This window comes from Spea bombifrons, chromosome 3, assembly GCF_027358695.1.
Source record: "Spea bombifrons isolate aSpeBom1 chromosome 3, aSpeBom1.2.pri, whole genome shotgun sequence".
Taxonomy (NCBI): Eukaryota; Metazoa; Chordata; class Amphibia; order Anura; family Pelobatidae; genus Spea; species Spea bombifrons.
The window spans coordinates 100,780,063-100,798,539 of NC_071089.1; the positions used below are offsets into that span (position 1 = coordinate 100,780,063).

The following is an 18,477-nucleotide window of genomic DNA, read 5'->3' on the forward strand; positions in this document are numbered from 1 at the left end:
CACTTTAGATGAACAGGCGATCTGATAATCGCAAGCAGAGCAAGCGAATTAATAGCGGAAAACATTTTGACTGCCGAAGCTGAACGGGTGGCGAGTTATGCCCCAGTTTACATGGCAGCTACATCATGTCCCAGAGTCTAACACACCCTGTTCTACCCACTTGGGTGGTAACTGTAGAAAAGACAAGGCATCGCTTGGCCATTCAAATTGCCAACTATGGTATTAACGGGCATATCGTAATATCCACGGAGAGTAATGCTGACCCCAATTTTTAACAAGTTTAACAATTTTTACCTTTCCGAAAGCATTCTGTGTTGTAGGCAAAAGGCGGCTAGAAGCGCATAATGTATTTCAACTAATACCAGTATTTGGTAATGCAATTAAATAAACATTTTCTGTTTTACTATTCATTAGTCCCGATCCCCTATAAGAAAAAAGGATGGCGTAACAAAGTACAGAGGGTTAAGGTCCCATAGGGACAACCATAGCACTGGGAGTGCAATTACTTATAGGCATGGTACGCAGTATGGTCTATTCACTAAATGGTGAGAGCTGACAGCTTAACGTATAGGTAAATTAGCAAGATTTCGCTTTCACATTGAATTATGCATTATACAGGGCCAGCTCAGACCTTCTTGCTGGAGACATCTGTCGGTATTGGTCCTTCATAATGAATAGTGAAGTTAGGTAGTTGAAATCACAACTATCCCTTTAGTGAATAAATCCCAGGGGCTGAAATCAAGGGCCACAAGGTGTGAATCTCATAATAAAGGTAACAAAGGCCTCCTGATCCGAGTTTTTTGTTCAATATTTAATGTTGGAAATTAACAAACAGAATCACAAATAACAAGGAGCATTGGAGATGCAGGGAGCAGCCATGTCTAGAATTATCTCCAGAATTAAACCAATGTTCAGATAATTCACCTGGCGCGCTATATGTACTTAGAACTCCCACACGGGCAGAGGGTTTGTCCATAGCATCTGTTAACGGCGTCCATAGCAACGACTGACCCGCTCTTTTTTTCAATTTAGGGAGGCATGGTAAGTCCTAGCAACACATTCCTTCCGGTGATTGGCTGCAACAAGTGCGGTCACATGGCTCAAAGTGCCTGATTGGATAATATGTTCAAACCTCTTAGTCCCGCCTTTTCCGCCTATCTGTATACAAGAGCTGCCAGGGATGAGATAAGAGGTATGATCTGGGGGTGTTAAGGGGCACTTACGGGGTCTGTGACGGAGTTCTGGCCGCCTTGTACATAATGTCGGGAGGCGATAAATACAGTGTTTAATGGCGGCTGCAGCGGCGGTCGTTTGTCAGGAACGGTACACTGACAGCTCTTTGTGCACCGTGTGAGAGATTGACGCATGTGTGACTAGAAGCTGGCTGTGCACCTGGGACGTGTTGATGAACTCTGTACTACTGCGTGATTTGCTTAATGTATATATTAGAGTTGTGACTTACACGCGAACGTTGTTGTGAGGAGTGACGTCATGCAGTAGAGCTGTACCGGGTATATGCCCCTAGAATTACCAATATTTACCATAAAGACAGTACGTATGGAAAGGGACACAGCTAGAGACTGGTGAAGGGTATAGCACAGACATTGCCAATTTGCAATATAAACACCTAGTGATTCTTTTAAATGTTTCTCCACATCTGCTAATGGTAACATATTAAACACAACTGACTGACATACCTTCTAGGACTTCCCAGAAATAACGATTTAATCATGCTTTCTCTCATTCATCATTTTTGTTGGGAACACTTAATTTCCCCTTGGTACAAAGCAGGCACTGATAGATCGTTGCCATGGAAACCAAAAAAGCTTCCTTATTAAGTTGTGGTTTTGATCAGACCAATAGAGGGTAGGTTTGTATATTGTGTTCGTGTGATCCGGATGCTTTCGGCGGTTGTGAATGTAATATTGTTACAGAAACTTGTTTTTGTTTTCGTATTTAGGGCAGAACATCAATATGGCAGCGTCCGTTCTCCCGCAGTCAACCAGTTGCCCGTTGCATATGCTTTCCACGCTGAGCAAATCTTTTCCTCAGATTCCCAGCCCAAGAAGGAGGCATCGTGGAGGAAGAGACGGAAGCAGCTGGAACACAGCCAGCCTGATTGGTAACGGTTCTACGCCGGCCAGGGACTGCACGTAGAAATACAGCGGGGCTGCGCGTTTAAAGCTTGGATTTTAGCCAGTTTGTTGTAGAGATCATGTCTGTACATTGTATGTTTCTGATCTGTCTGTTATACATTTTTAGGCAATGACTGGAGCTCTTACAGTTTGTCTTCATCTACCAGCCACATGCTGCTCAGATCCCCGGTGGGTTCTACTAGCGGCCTTCCCACCCCAGATGACACCCCCCAGTCCCTTTTCTTGAGTATGCGTACGTCTGACAGAGCGGTTCTGACGGTCAGCACCAAGACTACCCAGGTGAGAATAAGCCTGGGTATGACAGGGCTTGACAAATTTGTTGTGAATCTAGGCGCCAGCTAAAAAAGTTAGGAGCCAGGATTTTTTTTAAACTAACAGTTGGTCAGGAGTGATCTGATCATCATCAGCCCACTTACTAAACTCACAGCATTTGACCTGGAAGCACCCTGGACTTTCAGGTCAGTGCTGTTTTTTGGCGTTTTTTTTTTAAATAATTTTTTTTGATATATATATTTTTATTTTAAGACTTTCAATGCTGATGTTCCATTGGAGCACAGCATTGACAGATATTTAGTCCCCACAAGCTTGTGGGGACAAATGTTATCCCCTGCAATGCCACGAATGTGTTATAAACAATTGTGGAATTGAAGGGGTTAACGCTGCACTGTCGCTCTCATGGAGCGATCAGGCAGCAGGGGGGTGTTGGGGCTGCTCTCCACACTCATGTGGAGACCGAAGAACCCTCTCCCCCTGTCACTGAAGCTGCCTCTGGCAGCTGGGAAGCAATTGCTGGTCTATAGACCAGCCATTGCAGGGGGGAGTCTCTGATGACTGCTGTAGGCTTCCATGCCTACAGGAGTCATCAAAGGGCTTGTGGGGGCTCGTTTTTGCTGTTGCTGGTCTGCCTGGACTTCCAGGCAGACCACCAGCAGCAGAGCCCCTTGAAAAACGGGAATTAACCCCTAAATGCCGCGATCGCGGCATTGAAGGGGTTAACGCTGCCCTGTCGCTCTCATGGAGCGATCAGGCAGCAGGGGGATGTTGTGTCAGGTCCCCACACTCGGGGGCGGGCTCGGAGTGGCTGTGCTGTCTGCCCAGGCTGACAAACTCCTAGGCGCCAGGACAAAATTCTGAGTCGCCATGGCGACCTGGCGCCTGGGATTTGTCGAGCCCTGGGGTATGAAAAATATTGTCTTAGAGCGTCTTTAAACATGCATTCCTAAAAAAAACAAAAAACCAAAGGTATTCCCAATTAGGGCTGCAACTAACGATTATTTTAATAATCGATTAATCGGCCGATTATTTTTTCGATTAATCGATTAATCGGATAAAAAAAACAATATGCAAATTTTTCGTTTATTTAAAAGAATTTTGCATTGTGCCCCTGCACCCAGTCTCACAGCCTGCCCTGCATCCCCACTCTGCCCTGCACCCAGTCTCACACCCTGCCCTGCACCCAGTCTCACACCCTGCCCTGCCCTGCACCCAGTCTCACAGCCTGCCCTGCACCCAGTCTCACAGCCTGCCCTGCACCCAGTCTCACAGCCTGCCCTGCATCCCCACTCTGCTCTGCACCCAGTCTCACACCCTGCCCTGCCCCCCCACCCCCACTCTACTCTGCACCCAGTCTCACACCCTGCCCTGCATCCCAACCCCCACTCTGCTCTGCACCCAGTCTGCCACCCTGCCCTCCCACCCCCACTCTGACCTGCATCCAGTCTCCTGGCCCCACTCTGCCCTGCACTCACATCCTGCCCTGCATCCCCGGACCCCCCACCCCCTGTGCCGCGGACCCCCCACCCCCTGTGCCGCGGACCCCCCACCCCCTGTGCCGCGGACCCCCCACTGTGCAGCGCACCCCCCCCCACTGTGCAGCGCACCCCCCCCCACTGTGCAGCGCACCCCCCCCACTGTGCAGCGCACCCCCCCACTCACTGTGCAGCGCACCCCCCCACTCACTCTGCCGCGCACCCACACACACACTCTGCCGCACGCACGCACGCACGCACACACACACACACACACACACACACACACACACACACACACACACTCTGCCGCGCACCCAGTCTCGCACATAAACATTCGCACAGACAATAGACATAAAGAGTACTTACCTCCGCTACGAACTTGTTCCACTTCCAACTTGATAGTAGACGCGCGTCACATCCGTCGTCACGTAGCTTGAAGAAGGCGGAGACTGCAGAGCGTGGAGCAGAAGCGGGGAACGCTGGCGGAGGTAAGTAAAAGGAGCCTAGTGCTCCAACGACGAATCGATCACTCGATTAATCGATAACGGAAATCGTTATCGATGATTTCCGTTATCGATTATTATCGATTTTTATCGATTCGTTGTTTCAGCTCTATTCCCAATGCTGACTGCTGGCTGTACCTGAGGATAGAGTTGGAACCCCTGATGTGTACTCTGTGTTCTCCGTACCACTTCATTGCTCTGACTACCATAATCAGAATGTTTCCATATGTTTGCATGCAAAAAAATTAAGTTACCTGCTGACTAGATGGACCAAATGGTTCTTATCTGCCATCCCTTTCTATGTTTCTATAATATAGCTGTTTATAATGGAAATGCGCTTACATTCAACACGGTGTCCTATATACACTATTATATACACTGTTTGTTTCACACTATGTCACAGTGTGACAGTAATCATCTTTTCTGTGTAGCTTTAGATCGTATTTCTTCAAGTAACTTAAGTGTTTTTTATTTGAAAATTGCTATTACAGGAAGTTTGTCCGGTTGGACAAAAATAATAAATGAAGGCCAATCCATGCAGAAATTAAGGGGACTGGAAACCAAAATAATAGCGTTTTCAACTGGGTTTTTGCAGATTTTAATGGCAAATGACAAAGCCGGCAGCCTCTTTGGTTACAGCAGTCCTGAGCTGATCGGGATGAGTCTGTCTGCATTAATCCCCACTTCCAGCCATAGAATTTGTGAAGAGCTGGAAGAGGAGCTGGCGGAGACGGACAGACTTTTGCATACACCCGGTGAAGTGGTGAGTAGGGAGAGTCGTTTAATCGCTAAATGCCTTCACGGCTTTGTCTTTGCCGCTTGTGAATTTTTTCAGGTTATTTTTATTTGCATTTTCAAACAAACATACAAAGTTATTCACCATGGTTCATGCACATTATGATTCAGTTCAATGTACATAGTAAAACGGGGAAAGAATTACAGGCAGGTGCATCTGGGATTTAAGTATTAAACTGATGAGAAAATAGACGGGAGAATGTGCTATGGGTTTATGTCTTGGTACGGTGGGCCAATTCAGAATGCTTAGCCGGTCGAAGCTCATTCTATCGTTGTGCTCAGGTTGAAGCTGTGTGCCGCGGAGGAGAGATAACAATGTTGCGCATGTGGATCCGTAGATTTAAAAAGCAGTGTCTGCTGTTTCTTGAGAAAGTCCAGAGAATCGCAACAACGCTATCCTTCCAACAGGATGTGAGTATCGACATGTTTACTATGTCTGTCTTAAACTTTCCCATCGTTTCATTTCTTTTGGTACAATGGTTATGTGAGTATGTGCGGTAATGATTATATATATATAATACACAACACACTACCATTTGGGTTCATTTAGAAATCTCCTTGCTTGTTTTTGACAGAAAAGCAAATTTTGTCCATTAAAATGGATCAGAAACCCAGTGCAGATGTTGTTAATGTTGTAAATGACTATTGTAGCTGGAAATATATTCATGGGCGTACAGAGGTCATTTATCACTCCTGTGTTCCAATGGCACGTTGTGTTCGCTAATCCAATTTTAAGTTTAAATTGATCGTTAGAAAACCCTTCCGCAATTATGTTATGTTTGTATTTAGTGCTTTACCGTTTACACTAAAATAAAAATAAATAGGAGGTGCAGTAAGAAGCAAGTAAAGAAACTTCAACCAGACTCCAACAGGGATGAATACATTAGGTGGTCTCATAATACCTTATTTATCCTCTATGCACCATGTTTCTCCAATTCAATACAAGCCAAAAGACACAGCAGTTGGAAAGATTACATATTAACCATTTTGTATGCCAATCAGCTCCCACCATCTTTTATGTTTAAACGTTGTTGTTACTGTAGAGTAACAAGAGTACTTTGTACTCCACAATGGCACAAAGAAACCCAGCATAAAAGGTATAATCATCGGTTCTATGTTTCTGGAATCTGCGTTTGATGATATGGTATCTTCTGCAAAGGTCTGAAATGATCCCGTGAGGCTTTGTCTTGCAGGGAAGAATTTTGTCTTGTGATCCCACGTGTGCACGGCTGTATGGATACATGGATCCCGAAGAAGTTGTAGGACATCATGTAACAGATTTATTGCCTTCCATTCAGATTCCACTCCCCGGAAAAAAGATGCCGCAGGTACTATGGTGTTTGTTACTCAGTGAAACAATAGTGACCTTTTTAAATACATTATCTTCATTTAACTCTGGTTTGTGCCGTTTCAGAGCATGAGGCAGCAGAGAGTAGTGGGCATGACAAGAGATGGAGCCACTTTCCCACTTAGCTTGACTTTGGCAGAGGGTGGCTTAGAAGGCACACGCAGGGTAGAAGAATACCATGCCAGCCTCTGTGTCCTGTCTTCTATCAGCGGCGTAATCACACTGCATTCAGATGGATCTATCCGAGGAATAAACGGTAGTTTTTCTACCACCCTGTTTGGATACGACAGAGCGCAGCTTTTAAGCAAAGTGAGTATAACCATTTCAAAATATAATCTCTCCCATCCGTCTTAAAGCGTATCATACTGCATACTAAATGCATGCTTGGCTTCTGAATCATGCAAACATTAAATAATAAGCAAGGCCCTCTCCTTCTTCTGTACCAGTGAGTGTTAATGTTATTGTCAATTTTGTATATTGTTAATTGTCACTCTTCCCTATTGTAATGGTGTTACGGAATCTGCTGGGGCTGTGTAATTAAAATAGAATTGGATAAACTTCGCTTACAGGGCATGTTTTAAATACACTTTATGTGCTGGATGTCACGCGCTTCCTTGAATGTGTTCTATGTAACTATACAACTAAAGCATTGCACAGCTTATTCTGTTACAGATTTTAAAACCTTTATTCCCTGGAAAATCATCTTGCACAGACCTATATTTCATAATATATATATATATATATTTCAAATAAAACATTGCTATACTGATGCGGATCACTTTAGAATAGGACAGCCGCATGTAGAGGCTTGTCCGCGATCAGAGCGTAATGCCGTACGGTACACCTCTCTGCAAGCAGACAAAATACTGGTTGGATGGGGAAAGTATTGCTTGTGTTGTAAAAACTTTGACACCTGTCTCAGCTGCTTTTTTTTAATTCAAGATCACAGATAGAAAACTATTCTCTGGCTTGATGAAGTAATTTGAAATATGAATCTGTCTTTCTTTAACAGAGCATCACTTTCCTGATTCCTGGATTTTATCACTACATGCAGAGTATAGGAAGGGAGCATTCGCCACTATTGACCCCTCCAAAAGAACCCTTACCCAGGGCCAGATCACATGACCTCACCTTAAGCGATGGTAAATGTTCGCATGTGGTTCTGTGTGTTTCTCGATGTGTCACTTTTGTCCTGTTCTGTAGGAGTGATTGATAATTGCCGCTATCAATGTTTGTAATTTGTATTTGGAAGGAATATTTGTCATTTCTGTTTGATTGATCTGTTTGATTAAAGGGACACTCCAGCCATCGTATGCACTTTAATGCACACGACTGTCCGTTTTTGTACATTTTGTAGTGGTGCCTAGTGACAGAATGGTGATTGTTTTATGAATGGTTATTTATAAACCAAGATGAATAAAAACAGTAGGCTGTGTATCCACCAATAAATCAATAATACTTGCTATACATAAAATGCTGCCTTCTATAGCGCTCTCCGCTATGCTGAAAATTTCCAAGCAGATACACAATCAGGGTGGCGCAGGATCACTAAAGCCACTCAAATAAAACAGGAACCCATCATAGTGTAATATGATGAAAGGCTCTTTTACTACACCTTGTGGGTGCATTATTATTACATATTGGTATTTATTTATTGACATATTACACTAACGGCCAAATATAGGTGTAAGTTAGGAACCAAATCAAACATGTCATATGTTAGAAAGGGATGCATCAATTGAAATCCACATTAATTATCTTGGGTGGGGAAGTGGTTGCCAGGAATGGCGATCTTTCATACTGTCCCCGGTTACCACGTCCCTGACTTATCTATGTCATCAGATATATATTTCCAGGCTGGAGACCCAGACTTGAAGTTGATGAAACCACCCCAAAGTGTGGATTAAGTCGGGTTTATTCTCTAAACTGTTATATTTAGTGTTGCTTCAGCTAAAAACTTTATATGACAAACTAAGCTTTGTATTTTAATAGACCAACCCTGGGGATCTTTTCCTCCCAAAAAACCTGACCTGGATCTGCATAGTTTGGGTAGATTTCTTGGGTTATATAGGATGTGACTGTTGAAATGAGACAACCCTTGAGAAAATGTTTTGTACTTTTCATACAAAAGGGCATTTAGGAAAGGATGACCTGAATATGTTTTTGTCTAATCCCATTATCTGTGTGACTATATGCTCTTACTGTTTAATTTAATGATGCAATTTATTCATCGATCTACCTGTCAAGTCATATTGCTGAATTTTCTTTTGTTGACAGCTACAAAGAAACCTTTCCATATAGATGCGTTCCAGGATCTGCTGGGTGCTGCGGATGATTTCCCGCACGCCGGTTACCATCTTATACTGACTCCGCCAACTCCATCTACACGGTACTAACATATTTCACTCGTAGCAATTGGTTACACATGTAAAAAGCGCAGAAGGCTAATAAATATACGATACACAGATGAGATATACAGAAGCGGGTGCGCAAAAGCTTATTGCCAACAAGCAAGCGCCCCTTAATTAAGTTAATGCACAATCTTTCAACCTTTGTTTCTGTTCTGGGAAAATAGAATCTGCTGTTTCTTTGGCAAGCGATTCAAACGTCTTCTAAAAAAAAACATCAACATGTGCTTTTCTTCCTCGGGTTCGCAGATCCAGAGTTTCAAATGAGTAATTAATCACGCTCTCTTTTTAAAATACTTTTCATGGAGTTTTCTAGCACATTAGATCATTTCTTAAGGCTGTTTTTTTTAGGTAATGAAGTCCATGTAGTACTAAAAGGCAATTTATTTCCATTAAACCCATTTTTTTTTTATTTTTTTTTTTTTTAAACCACTTTTAACAACTTTGCTTTGTGATTTGCGTAGATTTTCTTTTGTCATTTTTAGTTAGTTTCTGGTTGCTATCACATTGGGATCTTACTATTCCTACATTTGATGCAAGAAATATACAGCAAAATAAACCTACAGTATATTGAGGAGGTTGGCTGTGGTCTTATTTTGCTGTATTCTAAACCAGCCTATTGCAGACTCTCCTTTATTTTGTGAAGATACTATTGAACTTTGTATATAGTGTTGTGAATACCAGCATAAAGAATAATGAGAAAAAAAGGTATTTGCTATATCCTTTCATTAACATTTTGCTGAAATGATGTTATTGGTGTTTTAATGAATTTAAAGAGATGCTTTGATGTTCCACTGCTGGTGTAGAGTGCCTTATTGTAAGATGTTTTATCCGGGCTCAATGCTCGCAAACCCTCGCTTCGCTTTGTAGCTTCTTATGCTGTTAAATATTTATCTCTATGCATTACTATTAGCGTGATGGCATTGCAGGATTTTAAAAGCACAATGCAGTGAAATTGTAAATTATTAATGTAGCCGACTGCGGAATGATGAATTATTATTATTATTATTAGCAGGAAAGGATTAAATCAGATAGGAGTGTGTATAACTTGTGAGGCGCCATCTCAACATCTTAAAGTTTGATGATTATTCTTCTCCATTAAACTATTCCTCGCCTCTTTCTCCAAAAACTTTTTTTTCTTTGGAGGGAGCAGATTTGTTTTAACGGTCTTGCTTATGGTGGGGGAAGAAGAAGGGAATGTAACATAGAGACAGGAAAGAAACAATTCCCAGCTCTTTTACTTTTTTTGCCACAGCTTCCATGAAATAGCCCCTTGCCGTTAAACCACACATCTGAAACATTTACACCGATCACAAAACAAAAGTAAACGCTATAGGTTATCTTAATTGACTTTAAGAGCTGTGAAGACCGTTCTCCTGTTGACCATTGCTGTATTGTTGAGTAGCTTTTTCCATGTTAATTGTTTTTTTGATTTTGTTTAGGACTCCTGTAAGCCTGCAGAAAACTGCTTCTTCATACCCTGCAGACTATCACACCTCGGCTGCGCATGCATGCTGCCTCTCCCTTGGGACCCCTACAGAAGATGAGCCGTGGGAGGGTGGCTTTGGACCGGGGAAATGCTCAATGCATGCCCTTCTACCTAGAACGGACACCGAGTCGGATTTAACTCCGCTCACCCACTGCTTTAGAAGCATGGCTTTAACCGGATGTCGGGAGAATGAGGAGGCGCCTCGTATGAATCAGTCTGTCCGTTCTCCCTCGGCTTCTCCTGCGGGAGACCAATGCAACTCCTCTGCAGCTTCAACCTCTTCGCAGACTTCTGATCTCAACAAAATACACCTTCCTTCGTCCTTAAATGACCTTCCTCCTGTCACAACTCAGGTCGAACCTTTGCCAAACCGTCCAGCAATGATGCCTGCAAACAATGATTTTACTGCAGACCCAACTGCCCCCGATCCCAGCAATGCTACATCTGATGAAGAAACTTCTGAAAGATTAAATGGTTCTTACACGCCCCAACCTATTAGCTCGCCTCCAAACGCAGCATCGGATCCTTCGTCACATGAACAGAGCGCTGTATCCTGTTTAATTGTACCTGGGACCACCGCCACAAATCTCACATTTGCTAATAACAGACCTCTGAGCCCACGGTCCACTCACACTTGCCCAGGTACGGAGCTGGAGTTACACCTCAATCCAATTGGCGTGGATGTGGAGGGCAGTGGCCCGTCTGGGGCCGAGGAAGAGGTAGAGAGGCCTCCAGAGCAAGTCTTTTCCTGTGTGACGTCTACTCCTATAAAGAATGGAGGTGACCTTTCTTCAGACTTGGATTGTTCTGCATCACGCCGCGCTCATACTATGGAGCTCCGAGTCCCCTCGATGAATGATGAAGTCCGAGAAGGAAAGTACTCCGGCTGCTGCTATCACAAGGACGGCTCCAGGCTGTGTAAGCATACATTGCATTGTCTTACACAGTTATTTTCCTCCTTTTAAATGTCTCTTTGACACACCTTTCTTCCTCATTACACATTTTATTATTATTTTTTTTTTATCATATAGCATTCACATTTTTACAAGATCAAATAGAATTCCATTATTCTCTATTCTATTTGCTTTTCTATCTATCTCTATATATGTATGATATTTTCCATTCCAGGAAGGAGTCTTATATTAGAGTTTAAAACATAATTGCAAATTTGATGTTGATGGGTATCATTTTAGAAACCACATATAAAATCTGTTAGATCTAGATGAAATATTAGACTCTGGGTAAGTATGAAGAACGTTAGGGTATTGTTGGTCGATCTCTTTACGGCTTGAAGTTTAGTCCAGCTGACTATGTTCCCTAATTGTGACAGTCTTTCCACATGCTGATTAATCTCAATTAATCAATAGGCAGATGCTTTTTAATATAATTTATGCCGATCCGCTAAAGTATACCAAAAGTATGACTGCTGTTGAACAAGGTCATTATTGCAAACTTTCCTAAACTAGAAGTTCTACTTATCCTTGTTATGATCGATAACATATTCATCTCGGTTTTATTTTTTTACACACACGAGGTAAAGGATTGTCCCGGGTTAGCCACGGATAGAAAATGAACCGATTATGGGCTAATGGGATTGCAAGCTTTTGAGATCTTCTATAATTTTTACCAGATCTCTGTCCCAACCCCGCCCCCCCATGCACATTTCTTGTTAATGCAAGGCTGAAAACACACAGCCACGTACAGCATTGCGCATGCACTTAGTGCGTATTTTTAGTAGGTATACAGCACCCTCGTATATTTAAATGTTCGTAGCGTGAACAAGCTTTAGTTTATATTTAGGATTGGCTTTCGCGGTTTTGTTTTGTCCTCCTGCATTAACTCATACAGCTGGTACTATCAAGACGGCAAGGCTTCTGCTGTATGGACATCGACCCGCCGTATCTGAAACAGACACCTATCCAGATAACCGACTTGTCATCGTGACTTCGTATAACGGCGGTGCTGATCCGTCACCGACTTTATACCGAGTATACCATGGGAGCAGTCATCTGCTAAGATCCGCATTATTATTCTCATTCATATCTGGTGCTAGACTGTGAAATATATACAAAAGGTGCCGTGTTCACTGCAGTTATGTTTAATATAGAGATTTGTTTATATAGGGTGAATTAATAATGGCGCTTAGGCACATCTTTGATTACTCTAAAAGTTTCCTGTGTTTATGATAACAGATCTCTGTCATTCTCTAGGCCTAGCGCTACAGTATATGCTTACCCAAAGCGATACACACTATTCATTAGCATACCCAGGTAATAAGCTGGCCCCGAGACTCTTTAATAGCCCGTCGTGAAGATTCTATGTAGTCAATTGTGTTAACCCAATGGATCTAATACTGGTCCTCACGGAAGCCTTGATGCACTTGTATGAATCACCTGCATTCAAGCAGGGATATCAACCATAACATACTGGCAGCAGAGGTACCAAGTTGGGAGTCTTGGATACGATCACAGCCGTATAGAATAGGAACGAGTCCGCTCCGGATTGTGTGACCCGGAGAACGTGGCTGTTCACCTTGAGATTCTGGGTCAAATCCTGAGGGTTCTCACAAATGCTCATTAGGCAATAAACATCCTGACTTACTCCACGTCGGGATCTATAGCAGTACCGGCTCGGGGCTGGATGGAACAGATGGGCATCCAGGCTGCGGAATACGTTACTGCCAAATACACTTCTGACAGCCAATGACTCATTTAGCTCCCAGACCTTGGCCACGTTTGCTGCTTGTTAATGTGACCTTCTCTGGAAATGAACAGTTATTTACTGTGAACTAAAAATGAAATAATTACTGTTGATTTTAACCTTAGGGGGGGAATGTTCTCTCCAAGCCATATTGCCATTTAAACAAATAAATTATACAGCTTATCTTTGGTGAACGCGCAGAAGAGATGTATTTATCACAGCTGAATAAGCGATCGCTCTAGTTAGATGCCCTGCTAGGCTATTTACTAACCTCTGAATGACTACTTCTAAAGATGGCTGTCATTGACCCTCCTGTTTAAATCTTACAATCTAAAGGCAGTAAAGATATAGTAATAATTTCTATTTAACACCTGAAATATAACTATGGGGTAACTTGTTTTTTTTTTTTTTTTAAAGAAATAGTAAAAAATCTCAGAATAACGGCTCGGTTATTGTTGGTGTGAATAATGTTCACGGCTCTCAAAACAACTTTAAGGTGGATTAATATAAGCTAAAGGTAAAGAACTGCTAAGGCGCTCAAAGAACAGATCTAGTTTCTGTCTCAGAGACTGTCAGCTCCTGAGCTATAAATTTGAAGCCTTGTGTAAATATTTGAAAAGATTTTCAGACTATGAATGTTTCTTATTCAGCAGAAGTTCTGGTCTGTGATTTCCTTTGCGCTAAATAATGATCTAGTATAGGAAACGGTAAAGCAGAGCGGCCATCCTCTCTGTCATTGCCGCTCGGGTTCTGTTCAGAAGGTGGACCGGACTAAGTTCTTGTGCTTTTCTCCAGCCGTTCAGTTCCAGGTGCAGCGCGTGTCCGTTGACGGCGTCCCCGTGTTCCACGTCTGGGTGTTTAAAGATCTGCTGCAGAGCCAGAAAGAGGCCGTGGCCAGGACCCGTCTGCTGCTGTCCAGCCTGGCAGATTCTTCTCACTCCCTCCTGGAACAGTCTGAACGCAGTTTGGGAGAGGTTTGTATACACAGCAATCTTTCTTTCTGTACTGACTCGGTAAATATTAGTTCAGTAATAGCTTAAACTTCCTCGGTTCCGTCCTAAAATAGATTCATCAAACTAAAAGTAAGGTTGACGTAGGGCGCGTCAACTTAACATCACATTTTTTTTAATACTAAAAAAAACCTTGCAAATCAACAGCAATTTCCTACATAAAAAAAACACCCACAGTCCCCCAACACTCCTTCCCCTGACAAGCCGGAGCCATTGGAAGAATCGGTGGTCCTGGTACAGCACAGGCTGCCTAACATTGCGCAATAACAGCCAGGGCACGAAGCAGATGGGAGGCAGTATGTGCTCCCTTTGCACTACCATCATGTAAATGTATAAGCGACATGGAGGTTCTCTGCTGGCCCTTTCAAAGCTTCAAAATGGCCAGATGAAAGCGTCTCAAATACGAATCTTTGTTTAATTGTAAAAAAACTAAGCTATGCTGGGCCCTAGGTTAAGATAAGCACAAAAACAACCATGTCTACCCCTTTAAAACACTAAACGTTTTAGGTAATGCTGTTTGAAAAATGCTAATTCTCGTTTTGTTTTGTAGCTGATTCGTAGCACTGCAGGTGAAGGATACTGTACAGAGCTACAGGATTTGTATGCACAAGGTGCCTGCGATGGCCAGTATGCCTTGGAATACCACACCGTCTCCCCTCTTGGCAAGGGAGCCTTTGGGTTTGTGTGGTCGGCGCGATGCAGGGATGATGCTACAGAGGTTGGTGCAAACTGCACGTTGTAGCACGTTCCTTTTACGTCTTGTCAAACAGGGTGCAGGGCTGTATAGCGAGAGGCATTAGTAACAGGAAGAGATTGTTCTGCCAGATCTCTGGTCAGACCTCAGAGTATTGTGTACAGTCCTGGTGACCCCATCTCCAGAAGGGAGAAGTGACATTTTAAAGAGCGTTCAGAGGATGGCTACCAAAATGGTGAATGGTTTGCTGGATAGAAAGTATTAGGAAAGACTAAGGAAAGGAGAGAAAGAAGAGATGTGAGAGAAACATTGAAATACTTAAAGGGATTTAACAAAGTACAGGAGGGAAGTTAATCTCAATGTAGGAGAAATGCTAGAACAAGAGGACATGGTCTAAAACTAGACCGTTTGAGGTTCAGATGTACTGTAAGGAATTTATTCTTTCCTCGGAGAGTGGTAGGTAAATGGAATGACCGCCTGTCAGAAATAGTAGAGGCTGATACATTGAGGGAACATGCATGGGATCGGCATAAACCTGAATCTAAGACGAGATCAAGGCCAGACCGAGACCCCAGTCTTGCATCAGAATAAATGGGAAGACAAGATGGGGCACGCAGTTCTTCTCTGCCGTCAAATTCTGTTTCTATGTCTAATTCAAAAAGTCATAATATCTGTCAAAAATCTCACATACATTAACATACATTATTAACATACTATATAATCACATTACAGCAGAGATGCCAGTTGTATTTTACATGCTGTCGCATGCTTTGAAGGAGCGATGTCAGTTTTTTATTTTACTGAGTAAGATGCATTGAAAAACATAATTATTTTTTTGTCTCTCATATATATTTCTTTTTTTTCATTAGGTGGTTGTGAAGTTTATCCGCAAAGATAGAGTTCTGGATGACTGCTGGGTACAGGATCCTGAATTAGGGAGGGTCACTCGGGAAATTGCTATCTTGTCCAGGTTACAACATCCTAATATTATTGAGGTGAGTGAGTCTGTTAAGAGAATAATAGACTTTTTTTTTATTGTACTTACTTGTAGAATAAAGCCTTCACAGTTTTACTAGATTAATGTGGTATTACATTTAGATAATAAGTGGTAAAGTTATCGCCAATAAAGGAAGACAACTAATTTTCACTGCACACCATGAGAGGTTTAAAGCTGTCCCTTTTCAGCTAGAAAAGATATCAGCAGAATGTGGAAGCAAATTCTTCTTCTTCCACTTTTTTAGAATACAGAGTTGTGATTTTGGTATTGTACATTACGCTGCGTCGTTACTCTTGTCTTATCTGCAGGTTCTGAACGTCTACGAGAATACCATGTTCTTTCAGCTAGTGATGGAGCTCCACGGGGATGCTCTGGACCTGTTTGACTTCATAGATAACCAGCCCAATTTGGACGAACCGCTCGCTAGTTATATCTTTCGACAGGTGAATCATGCACGGTGTACTTTGCACATTTTGTACTGCAATGTTGAATCCCTGAAAAAGACTGTAGGAGACAAGGCAACCAAAATGCCCTTCTCCAAGTGAATGTGCTAAATGAGTGTTACCCTCACCGAGCTAGAATACAGATAATTATGGGACTTGGTTTGAGAGGTTTAAGGAGTCCTGATCAGCAAGGTAATATATCATTACATGACATCTTTATATGTATATGATGGAGTACTCTTACTCTGGCCTTACTAATATTACTGCTGCTTACGGTATGTGTAGCAGATGGTCTACAAGGACATATCCATTAGCTATTGATACGGTGACTTATAACCTCCAATATCTCTTTAATTGGGATAGAAGTAACTGTTTTGTTGGTATCCTGGATTCGGAATCCATGCGCAAAAGTGCTGTATTGACTCAAAATAATGTATGAAGATGTTGTTTTATGAATTTGTATTTCTGTTTTTTTTCCATTCAGTTGGTGTCAGCAGTGGGTTATCTTCACAGTAAGAATATTCTGCACCGTGACATTAAGGATGAAAACATTATCATTTCTCCAGACTTCACCATTAAGTTGGTTGACTTTGGCTCGGCTGCTCATCTTCAGCCAGGGAAACTGTTCTCTACGTTTTGCGGAACTACCGAATACTGCGCGCCAGAGGTCCTGCTTGGAAATCCGTAGGTTCTGGGTCATTTTATATTCTGAATGACGTGTTTTTGCAATTTGTAACTTTTTTTGTGTGCACGTTAGTTTTTTTTTTATTTTTATGGGAACCATTAGGTTAAGAGGCTAATCTGTCCCCTTTGCTGATGTTGGGGATCTCGCTTGGTATTACAGCATGGTTAGAGCTCCACTGGGTTTAGTGCTGAATCCGGCTAGCAGGGATATTGCAGTCAGCATCTATACACAACTAGTTTTCCTTATTGACTATGTTCAATTGTTTTCCTTGTATAAGCTTCATATAGCGCTTTGTACCCCTGGTTTGTGAAGCGCTATCCGTGATTTATCACTTTCATAATCTATTAAATAGGATAGAGAGACTTTAGTATTATTTTTCCTATGATCCCTGTCGCTAATTAGAACTATGTCTACTCTTTGGTGTCCCAGGTACCCAGGCCCAGAGCTGGAGATGTGGTCTCTCGGTGTGACTCTTTACACGTTGATTTTTGGAGAGAATCCTTTTTGTGAAGTTGAAGAGATCCTAGAGGCAGAATTGAATCCTCCGTTTGTTGTCTCACAAGGTAAGAGACTAATCTCTGTTTTTTGCTTGGCCCACCACCCCGAACCTCCTTTCCACAAATATGCCATTGACAATAAATATAATAATAATAATAATAATATAGTAAAATAAATGCTGTGGAGGAAGAAAAAACATTATTTAGTCTTTGACTCTAAAGAAATTTAATTTTTTTTTGTATTCCTTCTTAGAACTGGAATTTCTGATTTCTGGTCTTCTTCAACGGGATCCCGAAACACGCATGAGTTTGGATGAATTACTTAGAGATCCATGGGTGACACAGCCTGTAAACTTAGCAGAGTATACCTGGGAGGAAGTTTACCCACCAGCGGGCTCCCAGAAGGGTGAGAATACTCTATTTACACTGGTTTGAGTGGCACGGGTGATATAGTGTTTGGATTTTCTCATTGTCTGCTTGCATTTTTGCTCCTTTACAGATGAAGACCCATCAGAGCAGCTTCCGGTGTGCTATACCGGTGAATGGGACGAGGATGTGGAGAATAAGGCAGAGTGACATTTAAAGAACAATCAGATACGTTCGTGTACATCCATAACAGCAGGGGCTCTATAAACAGTCTATGAGCCCTTACTTATTTAGGTGAATTGAACATGTCGGCTCAACGATTTCACTTGATATTGATTTTAAGCTCTTCATGCCGGAGATACTCAAGGAGATCAGGCCTTCATAATGAATAGTGAAGCCAGGTAGATGAAATCTCCATATGACTCGGTAGAATGAATAATCCCCTATTTCTTGCACTAAATGGTTTTCAGGTTGGTATTCTTGCTTCTGTCATTTAAATGGTGCATAATTTGTTGTGGTTCTGTTTTGTTGTTTCCATTAATGGAAAGGTATTACTATATTGTCACATTCAGCACCGGGTGACCTATGCGCAGGTTAAAGTCTTAGCTTTAGTAATGGTTGTAACACTTAATAAA

At 42.3% G+C, this 18,477-nt stretch overlaps 1 protein-coding gene across 1 annotated transcript; it reads left to right on the top strand.

Moving 5' to 3' along the window:
- Positions 1-1,168: 1,168 nt before the first annotated feature.
- PASK (PAS domain containing serine/threonine kinase) lies at positions 1,169-18,106 on the top strand. The gene is made up of 18 exons (XM_053460424.1): positions 1,169-1,192; positions 1,961-2,122; positions 2,263-2,435; positions 5,006-5,173; positions 5,488-5,616; positions 6,399-6,533; positions 6,620-6,862; positions 7,566-7,695; positions 8,831-8,942; positions 10,404-11,368; positions 13,946-14,124; positions 14,711-14,878; positions 15,724-15,849; positions 16,160-16,294; positions 16,779-16,978; positions 17,409-17,542; positions 17,730-17,882; positions 17,976-18,106. The coding sequence occupies exons 2-18, from the start codon at positions 1,975-1,977 to the stop codon at positions 18,050-18,052; spliced, it is 3,375 nt and encodes a 1,124-aa protein (XP_053316399.1). The 5' UTR covers positions 1,169-1,192; positions 1,961-1,974; the 3' UTR covers positions 18,053-18,106.
- Positions 18,107-18,477: the final 371 nt, after the last annotated feature.